At 30.6% G+C, this 12,901-nt stretch overlaps 1 protein-coding gene across 1 annotated transcript in view; it reads right to left on the reverse strand.

Moving 5' to 3' along the window:
• Positions 1 to 12,901, reverse strand: part of LOC132750232 (C-Jun-amino-terminal kinase-interacting protein 4-like) — a 74,843-nt gene that overhangs the window by 16,068 nt on the left and 45,874 nt on the right. Inside the window, 9 exon segments of the mRNA XM_060740176.1 lie at positions 5,244 to 5,316; positions 5,318 to 5,369; positions 6,380 to 6,451; positions 8,616 to 8,759; positions 9,147 to 9,209; positions 9,908 to 10,123; positions 10,489 to 10,666; positions 11,680 to 11,832; positions 12,179 to 12,404. Of these exon segments, the coding sequence (XP_060596159.1) occupies positions 5,244 to 5,316; positions 5,318 to 5,369; positions 6,380 to 6,451; positions 8,616 to 8,759; positions 9,147 to 9,209; positions 9,908 to 10,123; positions 10,489 to 10,666; positions 11,680 to 11,832; positions 12,179 to 12,404 (1,177 nt within the window).

Consider the following 12,901-nt stretch of genomic DNA (forward strand, 5'->3'; position numbering starts at 1 on the left):
AAAAAAGCTGTTTTAAATTTTAAATTTTTTTGGCCCAACCCCCCGCTGTCAGTAACTTTATTCTACCCTAACCAGTCAAACCCAAAACCCCCTTTTGCCCTTTTGAAAAATGGGCTGACTGTTTCCCTTTAAATTCCCCTTTAGTTCCTTTTAAGGTTTTGGAGATTTTAAAAAAGGGGCCCAATAAAAATTTGGGAAAAAAAGTTAATTTTTTGTTTCCCCAAATTGAAAGATGAAAAAAAAGGGAATTTTAAAAATTTTTTTAAACCCCTTTGGGGGGCCAACTTTTTTTTTTTTTTAATTAAAAAAATTTTGATTTAAAATTTAAAAAATTTTTTTAAATTTTGGTTTAAAAAATTTTTGGTTTTTGGTTAAAAAAATTAAGGAACTACAAATGTGACTCACTGTAATTGTCATGGGCTGAGGGGCAACAAAAATGAACTTTGTTTCCCATATCCCCCACCAGACCCCTTTTTTTAGCAAACACGACATAACCGTATGGAATGGTTTCGGTTTTTCCCAGATCTAGTAGATGGTTAATTTTGTAGGGCCCATTGCCAAACTGTAAAAAATTTTACAAATATATTAAAATCTTATTTTGATATTTAAATTTTAAAGGGGGTGGGTATTTTTTGTCTATACGGGGGCCAGTGTTTAAAATCTTTTTAATTTTTTAATTTTTTTTTTAAATTAAAAATTTTCTCTACATAAAACAATTTCCCGCATTCCTAAGTACATTTGTTTAAAAATTCCAAAAATCAAAATTTTCAACAACAGTTTGAAAAAAAAACAAGTTTTTTTATTAAAAATTTCTTTTAATTTTACAATTTTCAACATTCCTACAGTTAATAAGTTTTTTATCAAAATTTCAACATTCCTAGAGCCAAATTTTAATTTTTCAATCAATTTTCAACATTCCTAATAAATGATTTTAATTTTCAAATTTCCAAAAATAAATTTTTTCCTTTCCCCCTTTTTTATCATTAATACAATTTATTTCTAAAAAAGTTGTAATTAAAGACCTTTATTTTCAACATTTTCTTAGTTAAATTTTGTCTATCATATGACATTATTCTAAAATTTATAGAAAACATTAGCTATTTATAGCTACATATCAAAGGCATTGAACAGGGAGAACTTAGTCACACTAAATATAGTGTACCTTTACATATATAGAGGGTATCGAAATTTCATGTAACAGTTTTATTTAAATCACATCATTCATTTCTTATTCTGAACATTTTCTAACAGTGATACAAAAGTTTGAAGGTAAATTGTAGTGGACATCTTGGTAAGGAAAACAAGAATCGTCAAACCTCAATTGTGAATATTTCTTGTCACTTTAGATAAATGTCTTCCGAATATTGTCCAGTTAAAGTTTGTCTAGGGCAGAACAAAACAAATCAAATAAGCCAAAGAGTCAGTATGCAAATAAAGACAAGGTTTAATAATAGAAAATTTGTCCACACCATCAGATATATAAATCAAATTGGGATATTTGAACTCCTTGTGGAATATAAACAAAACCTACATTAGACACAGGACATTTTTGGTCTGGCCATGGTACTCCTAGCGACTTTTAATATATACTCATTGAAATCAAGCTTCGAAAGTTTTATGTGGTTAGTGACATTATTTCATTTTCCTTCTATATTTCAAGGGAAGCATTATTTTACGTTTTCTTGTTTCTGGTCATTATAAAAAGGAAAAAGGGTTTTTACTAAACCCTTTTGTAAATTTTCTCAATATTGCAGTTTTTTAAACCCGTTTTTTGTAAAAGAAAATGTTTTGTTAAAAAAAAAAATCAGGAACAACAATGGGGGGTGGAGCATTTAAAATGTGTTCAAAAATTTTAAATAATTTTTGGGGATAGAATTTTTAATTTTTTAATCTGCCCCGGTTTCTAAATGAAAAAAAATAAAAATTTTCAGCTTACTTTTTAAAATGTTTTGTCGTTCCCTTTTTGGGAACTGGGAATTTGACCTGTTTTTATTCCTTTAAAATTTTAAACTTCCTACAAATTTAGAGTTAAAATTGAAACTTTTAAAAAAAAAAATTTGAACCAATTTTTAATTTTTAAAAATAACTATTTTTAGAAAAATACATTTTTCCCACATTAAGCTTTAACAGGGAAAGGGTTATCACTTTTTTCATATATAGAGGGTATCCCAAAAACCATAAAAACAAAATTTTTTTTTAAATTAAAATTTTTAAAAACAGTTTAAAAAAATGATTTCCTTTTATCTTAAAGGAATATTGCAACGTCCCAAACGGGCCCAAAGGGAACCAAAAAACCGACCTTTCACATGTCTGAAAATTTTTTAAAAAAATTTTAAAACTAATTTTAAAATTTTTTTAATTTTAAAATTTTTTTTAAAAGTCCTTTTTAAAAAAAAAATTCCTAACCATTCCCTTTACATTAAACTCAAGTGAACTGAAAATACTGCACATCTTAAGTCAAAACCCTCTAAGTTCATTAAAATTGAAACTTTTCAAGAAAATACCTATAAAAGATAAATATTATTATATAATACAATTATAATTAACTATCTACTTAAAATTACATGAATAATGGCAAAACATACATCTTTATACCTTCTTGGACAAAGCATGGATTTCACTTAAATTTTAACAAATTAAAAAACTAAAATTGTCATTGATATAAGGGAGAAAACTCTTTTATCTATGTATACATATTACATCCCACTCAGTTCACACTTTGTCCAATTATCTATGTTGGATATATTTAAACTAAAATACTTACACAATGTTTAGAATAGAATCTCTAAGTTTTACTTACACAATATTTAGAATAGAATCTCTAAGTTTAACTTACACAATGTTTAGAATAGAATCTCTAAGTTTTACTTACACAATATTTAGAATAGAATCTCTAAGTTTAACTTACACAATGTTTAGAATAGAATCTCTAAGTTTTACTTACATAATATTTAGAATAGAATCTCTAAGTTTTACTTACACAATGTTTAGAATAGAATCTCTAAGTTTAACTTACATAATATTTAGAATAGAATCTCTAAGTTTTACTTACACAATGTTTAGAATAGAATCTCTAAGTTTAACTTACATAATATTTAGAATAGAATCTCTAAGTTTTACTTACACAATATTTAGAATAGAATCTCTAAGTTTTACTTACACAATATTTAGAATAGAATCTCTAAGTTTTACTTACACAATGTTAAGAATAGAATCTCTAAGTTTTACAGAATGTAAACATCTCCTCCACTGGGACACCGAGGAATGAACATACAAACTGAAAATGACAACACCATAGTTTTAACTTATTGATTTAAGTACCAGTAAAGCTTTTCAAATTCTATTCACAGTTAAAAAAAAAACAAGCAAGAGCTGTGTGTGTCTGAGCATTGTATGCACCAAGTCTGTGATGTCATATGTGATGTACAATGTTAAATTGCAATAGGTTTCAACTAAAAAATAAAACAAAACTACCAGACATTAAGTGTCACTGTCATGTTGATCTTTTCATAATATATGTAAATAAAGGTCATCAACTCACAATGGGTAATATCAGTACCAGGTTTCACAAGCCCAGGCTTATTTCTTCTCAAGTTATTGATTGGATAATGATTTTACACCAAGTGTCACTGTGACCTTACCCTTCAATCTTACGACCTCAATTGGGGTCATCTACTAGCCATGATCAATATTGCCACAAAGTTTCATAAACAAGGCTTATTCTTACTCAGGAACTTGAGTGGACAAGGATTTACACTTGTCTCAAGTTATTGAGTGGGCAAAGATACTGCATTAAGTGCCATTGTGACCATGACCTTTGACCTACATTCCTCAAAAACAATAGGGATCATAAAATAATCAAGGGAATTGTCTGTACCAATTTTTACAAACCTAGACTTATTTCTTCTAAAGTTTTTGAAAATAAGGAATTTACACTGTGACCCTGACCTTTGACCTTAAAAATAAGTATGAAGAAAACAAACCATAGAGTTATCAAATAATCAAATGGATATTGATTTGACTAATGGATAGAATGATGTGACTAATGGACAGACAGACAGACAGACAGAGGGACAAGTATCATACTAAAGTATGACCAAAGGTTCTAAATTTGTGAAATGAACATGCCCTGTTTTAAACTGGAACAGTTTACTGCTAATTCAAAGGGTTTTATTATCAATTACAACAACAAGAGCTGTCAGTAGGACAGCAACGCTCGACTATTCTTAGTGCTTGATAGTAAAAAAAATGCTTGATACAGCTTACCTCCTCCTGTTTACAGGTTGGGTCATGATGCTGTGAACAAGTGTGGCAAAGTTTCAAAGCCATATGTCAATGGACTTTGAAAATATTTGAACTATTACAAAAAAACTTTAACATAAATTCTAAGTCGAAAAAACGGCATAATTCTGTCAAAATGCTTGATAGAGTTACCTCCTCCTGTTTACAGGTTGGGGTCATGATGTTGAACAAGTGTGCAAAGTTTCAAAGCCATATGTCAATGGACTTTGAAAATATTTGAACTATTACAAAAACTTTAACGTAAATTCTAAGTCGAAAAAGGGGCATAATTCTGTCAAAATGCTTGATAGAGTTACCTCCTCCTGTTTACAGGTTGGGTCATGATGTTGAACAAGTGTGCAAAGTTTCAAAGCCATATGTCTATGGACTTTGAAAATATTTGAACTATTACAAAAAACTTTAACGTAAATTCTAAGTCGAAAAAGGGGCATAATTCTGTCAAAATGGGCTTGATACAGTTACCTTCTCCTGTCTACAGGTTGGGGTCATGATGGTGAACAAGTGTGCAAAGTTTCAAAGCCATATGTCAATGGACTTTGAAAATATTTGAACTATTACAAAAAACTTTAACATAAGTGTTACGCCGACGCCGACGCCGACGCGGACGCGGACGCCGCCGACACTCGGGTGACTGCAATAGCTCTACTTATTTCTTATTCGGAATAGTCGAGCTAAAAATGCCAGCCCTTACAATATCATGGGCCTATATTTTAGACAAAAAAAATTGTTTGCAAAACTGGCCCCGTCCTGGTGGTAAAGACTAGTCTATCTTGTGTCTAGCGCCTGTCACAGTTAATATATTGAGATAATGTTGGGAGGAACAAACCTGCCACTCTCTTGCTTCCTAGCCACATTGTTGGTAACACCACTACTTGTCTTTCAACCTTTCCTCTGCCTGGATGTTACTTCCAGACGCCAGAGGCATTGATTCCATCCTTAACCATCTCTCTGAAGGCCTCGCGCAAAAAACTCGCCGGCTCATGATTACCACTGCTCGTGTCAGGGGTGCTGTACAGAAGAGACCGGAGATCCCTTGGCCTTAAACACTGTAGGCTGTAGTGTTTCTCCTATAAAATTGAGAAGTAAAATAATGAAATAATTTTAAATGAATTGATCTTGTTCCCAGTAAGAATTCCAATATAAAGGTACAATGATTTGAAGTTAAACAAAAAACAGTATTAATTAATGTGAAATCATATCATAAGAAGTGAGGATCAGGAATGCTGGACAATATTAAAAAACACAAACTAATTCAAAATGTTCAAAAAGTAAGTGTTTCAACATGCAGTGATGGATCACCTTTATAATTAAAAATGTGAAATATTTTCACTTGGAGGATTAGGTACAAGACAGTGCTTACTGCATATAATAATCATGGTGATACAATTGATCAGTTTTTATAGTAAAATCAGACACAATATTATTCAGGCCCATGACAATCTTATATTGCTAACTTGTAGACTCAAGAGAAACTACATGTACAAATAAAGTCAAAATTATATAGTCTAGTAACAAATTTTCAATATTTGTTTCAAAGATTCCTTTGTTAATCGCAAAATGTATTTAAACATGCGCATTTTTCATAGACAATGTGTATTTTCCTAACCCGTTAGGCATCTCAGATCTAAGGACTTTAGTCAGCTTTACTTACATATAAATCAAATACTTATACAAATTCATGGTCATTTTAGAGATAATCTTCAAGTACAAAAAGTTATAACCTTGGTCATGTGCTTAAACCAACTTATATCATCATCTAATCTATGAAAATTGCACATCATATCCATTATAACCCTTACACATGAAAATACATGTCATTTGTGGGTAAAAAAATATATGAAAATAAAAAAGAATTTTCATATTACATGTATATACTAATATAAAAGAAGATAAAATTGTGAACTTCTTGTTAATTTATGGCAGGGGTTGATGGGGAAGCATGGTGAAAAGCGAGAAAATAAAACAAAAATTAAAGAGTAAACTGTTTTTAAGCAGAAAAAGAATAAATTCCTCCCAGCAATTTCAATGAATCTCTTAATGACTACATACTAAATATTCATATTAACTAATTATTTACCAAAGGCTATTCTATCAAGAGTTCCAGTATGGAAATGACTAGCCTCACCACTGTGCGGCAATGATCCGCCTTCTGTAATACACATGGGTAATCACACAACACCAGAATATAAATCACACAAAACAAACATAAATATCAGCGGCATATATTCATCAACATTATAAGTCTCAATGCAAGACTTTAGCAATGTCATATATTTTCTTTTCCCATTGTTTTTTAAAAAATATTTTAACAAAATTTTGGAAAAGCTTTCTTGGGAAGTGAAAATATTTTAGATTTTTACCCCCAATTTTTTCCAGTCAGGTGTGGGGAAAATTCAAGGGTTTGTGAATAAAACCCTTTAAAAAGGATATGCCCCAAACTTCTAAAACTCCCCCAAAAGTGAAAATTTACTTGGCCCAAAACAAAAAAAATGGTTTTGAAAAACTAAAAATTTTTAAATTGAAAAATTTAACCCAATACAAAATTCCACATATTTAGAAAAAAAAACTCTCATAGTCAGAAAAATTTGTAAAAAAACCCGTAATTTTTTTTAATCATATTTACATGTTTGTATATATTATACTTAATTTTTTAATATGTTTTTACCTTTCTTTTTTAAAAATTAAAAGAAAAAAAAATTTGCCTTTTGTTGGGAATGGGTTTTTATGTCTATATTTCAGACTTTTTATGTTGATGAATACATGACCAGGTCAACAAGTGCATAGTGACATAACATTCATGTTTATAATTACATAAACATAACAGCTTAATTAGTGAAGCATATACTTATTATAAATCAATTCCTTACCAATTAAAAGCTCTTCTTCAATTACATTTTTCTCTAGAAAAATAATAGCAAAACAAAAGCTTAAGCAAAATCTTATTACATATCTAACAAATAAATTAACCCAGCATTAATTCGTTTCCTTCTTTCTTTAGTTGTAAATGAATATGATAATTAACACTAAAATATTAAGATATATATATATATCCCTCCCTGTTGTGGAAAATGCCACTCTATGCAATTGTTATTTGAACAGTGTAATATCATTGAAGGAACAAGGGTGGTAAGACTGAGAAAACAGTAGGTTGATATTCAAGTAATCATCTTAGAAATGGAATAAAGAGGTGAGACAGAAGAGAAAGACAGTTTTAATTGTTCTATGATCTAGGGAAGCATAATACACCATGCCTAAAATTATAGTGTTTTCCTTATAATATTTTAAGGTGTTTACAATAAGGTTCACATTTTCTTACATGTTTGGAAAAAGGTAGTTATGATCAAAGCAAATGTTCATCAATATTTTAGTAGATATTGTGAGCATTACTTTTTAAAATTCAGGTCAAAATTCATCCAAACTCTAGTGTGCATTTTGGTCAAATAAGTTACATCTACAGACAAATAGTAAAGGAATCAGTTGATTTGGTCTATCCAATTTTTTTTTAATTGTCAGACAATTTCCTTGTTATTATTAGAATATATTAAAAAAAACTTTCATAACTAGTTACTAATTACAGAACTCACATTTTTGCACTTGTCATAGCTAACAGAACTAAAAAATATTTTCTGTCGCATGTTTGTTGTTTGTGATAAACATGTTTTTCTATACATTGTAACTATACAAAATATAACATACAATAAACCTTGAGCTATTTTTACAAAGTATGTATACTCCAGGGCTTACAAAGTTTGATAGAAAACATTTCAAGTTCCAAAATAGAAGATATTACATGCTAACATTTCCTCCATGGAGGGTATATTTTAAATCACAGACACTCTCATATTCCATCATTAATCTTATTATAGCAAGCAAGTTAAGAAACAATCATCTATGAAATCCTGCCTTCACTTAATTACAAAGTCGCTTAGAGAGTTTAGAAAATGAAATGCCCTTTAAAAACCAAGGAAAAAAGAATGCTATATGGAAGGGTTTGGAAAAATGATACAAAGCATGTTAATTTTCAGTTTTTCCCGATTTAAATTCAAAACAAATTTTTTATGGGTTAAAATAATATTCTTCCCTTTGGGAAAACATTTTTATGTTTTTCAAATTCCCTGGGTTGATTTCGAAGAACAATTTTTCTGATCTTTTAATACAATCAAGAGGACCTTAACAATAAATCTCTCTAATGTTCTAGATTGAAGACATGCAGGTCAGCATTTGAACTATTGGCAGTATCAAGCAGTTACTGTTACTGAAAAAGGACAATTTTAGATTAGAAGGGCTCATTCCATGAATGCCATGCTTATCACCTTTCTCTACCGAACCATCGGAACATCTAGATGACCTTTTACCAAACAAAGACTCGAGGGAGGCCCTCTTGTTTGAGGGTATGTAAGAATCTACAGAAGCCCTCTTGTCATTCAAACTACTGGAACTCCTACTTTTTCCACCACCTGAATTTATATGTACTCCTGATTGGCCATACATTAAAACTTTATATATACATTTATAGCTGATACAAAAAACAAATGCACAGTGTATCAATGATGTGTTTGCCAATACGAGTTTGTGTCATCAAGAACTAGATTGTTTTGCATATAATTACCACTGTATAACACAGCTTCATTGTTGTGTATGTGGTTACTTTAGTAACTAAAACAAGTTTTTATCATTAAGACAAAGAGGGATGTTTAAAGTTGCAATCTGTCAGTAACATATACTGTCATCAATTAACTTAACTAAGATACAATGTAATATTCAACAATTAAAGGATATATATGTATGGTAAACGGTAATACACTGGAGGATAAAAATAAACATTAGACAACAACAATTCCCACCTTCATGTTTAGAGAGTACTTCGGAGACGGCCTCGGGTAGATTAGAACGACTTGGTGAAGCATCTGATAAAACATGTGCAAAGTTAGTATGGTGAAAGACCAATTTAAAGTAATGTTTTCATGATAAATTAAAGTTCTTTTGTGAAATTACAAAAACTGTATCATTTAACTGTATGAAAAAGTAAATTAAAAAATATTGTCCCAGATAACATGTATGTGAGCATGATGAAAGCTATCTGTGTAAATATGAATATCTAGATCAAAATTAGAAACATATAAGCTTTCTACAAACTAGTTAAAAAGTTATAAAGGATATTTTAAAGCAAAAAAGCCATGATGTATCGCCCACCAGAATTTATAAGGAAATTTTCTGTCTATACCTATACTAATATACTTATAATAATAATTTTATGTTATAATATAAGCATTATAATGCTTTCTTTAATAGCGATTCTGTCTGAGTCATGATAAGTCATCTTAATATTATATAAAACTATATACATGTATCTAAATTATATAAATACATATAATCTTTAGGTTTTCTGTTTAATTAATAGGTAAAGAAATTTCTTGTTACAAGACATCTAATAAATTCCATAAAGTAGTTCTACTAAGAAAAGCAAAAACAAAAGAATGTTACCACACATTTCCCACACTGTAGTTATAAATAAAACGTTGTACATAATTACCTTCTGATCTAGGCGTATTTCTAAATAGAAAGTTATAAATGAAATGTACGAAGCTATATTTGGTGTAATTACCTCTAGATCCTGGTGCAGAACCAACAGGTGATGCTGTACTGCTTTTACCAGCACCTCCTGTAGCACATTGTACAAACGATATACCACCAACCCCAGCATCCTCGCCACCTTCCTTATTCTCCTTGCTGGTATCCTCGGGTACAGGTTCTGGGTATTGAGGGTATGACTCCGCCTTCAATATATCCTCATCTACCGGATAATCTGACTCCAGAGCTCCTACAGTATGTACAACAAATTTACTACATTATGCGTGTTGTCATATACAAATTATAGAGATTTTTTAACATGGTGTTATAGTTTAATTTAACACTATAAACCCTCACTATTTTATGTAATGTTGATTTCCATTCGACCAATGGGAGTTATTCTTACTGTTAATTTAATTGTACCAAGTGACTAAAAGTTTTGTACTGATGTGTAGGTAACACTACTTTTTCACAGTAAATATTTGAAATGAAACAGTCTCCCAGTGAAGTATTTGTTCAGGTAATAAAATAAACAAAACCTAGGTTTGTGAGTAACAGTAAAAGTATCATCGCTCATAAAAATACTGTTATCCTTGGCTTACACCTCATACATACCTGGAACACTAGCTATACATAGTATAGGTGTTGTAGAAACTCTAAATGTCTCCAGTACTTCACCAGGATGATTGGCATCTATGACAGAAGCATTACTCTGTGAGTGAGAACTCGTACAAATCCACACAAAAGAAGACAACTGTTCTTTATCTGATTTCTTTATATTATTCTCATGATCCTTTATGAAATAAAAGAAGTGAAAACATGTTATTCTATAGTAAATTAATATGAACAAAACACATCTTTAACTCTGTTTCTTTCTAGCTTGACATCCCATTTTACCATCATGTCACCTTATAGGTGGCCTAAACCATTTACAATATATACTTGTTTTCTGCAAGTAACTATCAATTCTTTGTTGTTACACAAACCATACAGAGAGGTTATTGCCTTCCAATAAGGAGATCATATGTTTTAATTGTAATTTATCACCTGAACTTGCAGAAATTGTTTAAAGGAATTGCTCATGTTTGGAACTGTTCATTATCAAATTTAGGAATACCAATATGAAAATTTAAAGTTTGTCAGACAACAGCATAGAACCTTGTCAGGTTGCACTGACATGCAGGATGGCCTAGCTCAATACTGATTGCAAAACTAATCGCATAAGGTTCCAGCAGGGTAAAAGTGAAAGTCAATAAATCAACAACTCTACCAGATACATTTGGAATTCATGCTATTTAAGTGAAATTAGTATGATGAAGCATTATGATAGCATTGAATTTGTTCTTTTGTATCATAGTTTGGAGACCTTTGTATTGAAAACGAGTTAAATTGTATACCCATACATTCACAGTATGTTAACTGGACAGTTACTGCACTGTCTGTAGAAATAAAAATAGAGCATGCTCATTGATTAGCTCATTGTTTTCTTAGGTTTACTGATTGTGACGCCAGGAATGGGAGAACAATAGAAAAGTAATATTCAGATGTGCATACATTGGTTTTTTTCTGGGGTTTCATATTGTGTTGACAAGGAACATGTTTTTATTTCTGCTAATGATACAAAAGAGAAATAACATAGCAAAAATTGGCAATTTGATTTATACTCTGGGGCTGTGCCTCCTCGTACAAATCAGATAGCCATGAGTTTCAATGCTCTTTCTACTACTTTTAATGCTAATTTTTTCCTGGATAAAGTATGGAATAGTCTGATATTGGCAAAATTTGAACTTCTTCAACAATATTTACCTTGAGTTGTTGTTCTAGTTTATCCACCTCATTGTCACCCTCCTTTTTATCTTCTATCTCTGGAGGGTTAGAGTAGAAAACACTGGCCCCTACAATAGAGCCACCATCCTTTGTTTTACCACCAGTCAAGTTTACACCAGCTGCACACCATATCTGAAATATGTTTTACACAGATTTACATGTATTCACTGAATATTCAATTCTATATATACAAATAAGAACTTTTGATCCCAATATAAAGATACATGTATATAAACAGTCTTTTTTTTTAATTAAAATTCTCAAATAAAGTCTTTTTTAAAAAACAAATTCTCAGACAAATAAAACATCATCAATATTATAATACTACTTGTACTAAAATCTTTGGTTTCTTTGGCTGTTTTGTTTTTTTGTTTGTTTGTTGTGTTTTTTTTTTTTTTTTTTTTTTTTTTATAAATTTACCTTTGTTCTAATGTCATGTGCTTGTTATTGATCAGATTTATAATAAACAGCAGCTTACCTTTAACCCAAATTCACCTTCCAGTAATGGTCTACAATACACTGGCACTGGTACAGGCACTGCGCTTCGTGCGGGAGTCGAACTTGGAATCTGTGGCTGAAACTTGGCAGGTAGACTCCATCCATATGCTTGCATACGTCCATCATCCTTCTTGACATGAGCCCGAACCTGTTTATACTGCTCCTTTCTCTCCTTCTCTCTTTCCTTCTTTGCTTTTTCTGAGGTACTGAGGAAAACAATTATAAAATTGCGTCAAAAGTACAGAAATATACACAAAACACCTATCACAGTTCATCAAGCTCTTTAATTTAATAATATTATTTTTCCTGATAAAGATCATTGTTTTGATCGAAACTAGTAGATTTAAATAAATTATCTCAATCTATTTGGTGGTGACGTGCGGTTTCTCTTACTTCTTCTCTGCCTTTAGTTAATAAGAATATGTAAAATTCATTAAATGTCAGTTATTAACTCTCAATTAATCATATTAATCAACCTTTTTCTTCTTATTTTTCAATTCTGATTGTCAAAAGTAATGTACCATGTATGAATGTGATAAGATTCAGGGAAAGTCAGAAGTTGTTTATTAATTAAATTTTTGGGTTAACAGAACATAAGCAAAGAATGTGCATAATTATCTATTTAACAAAAATCAGAACTATTTTAGATTTAAGACTTAAGAATCTGTCACCCAGTTTCCCTCAACCATATTGCGACACACAG

This window comes from Ruditapes philippinarum, unplaced genomic scaffold (assembly GCF_026571515.1).
Source record: "Ruditapes philippinarum isolate M1 unplaced genomic scaffold, ASM2657151v2 ctg3411_1_1_1_1, whole genome shotgun sequence".
Lineage (NCBI taxonomy): Eukaryota > Metazoa > Mollusca > Bivalvia > Venerida > Veneridae > Ruditapes > Ruditapes philippinarum.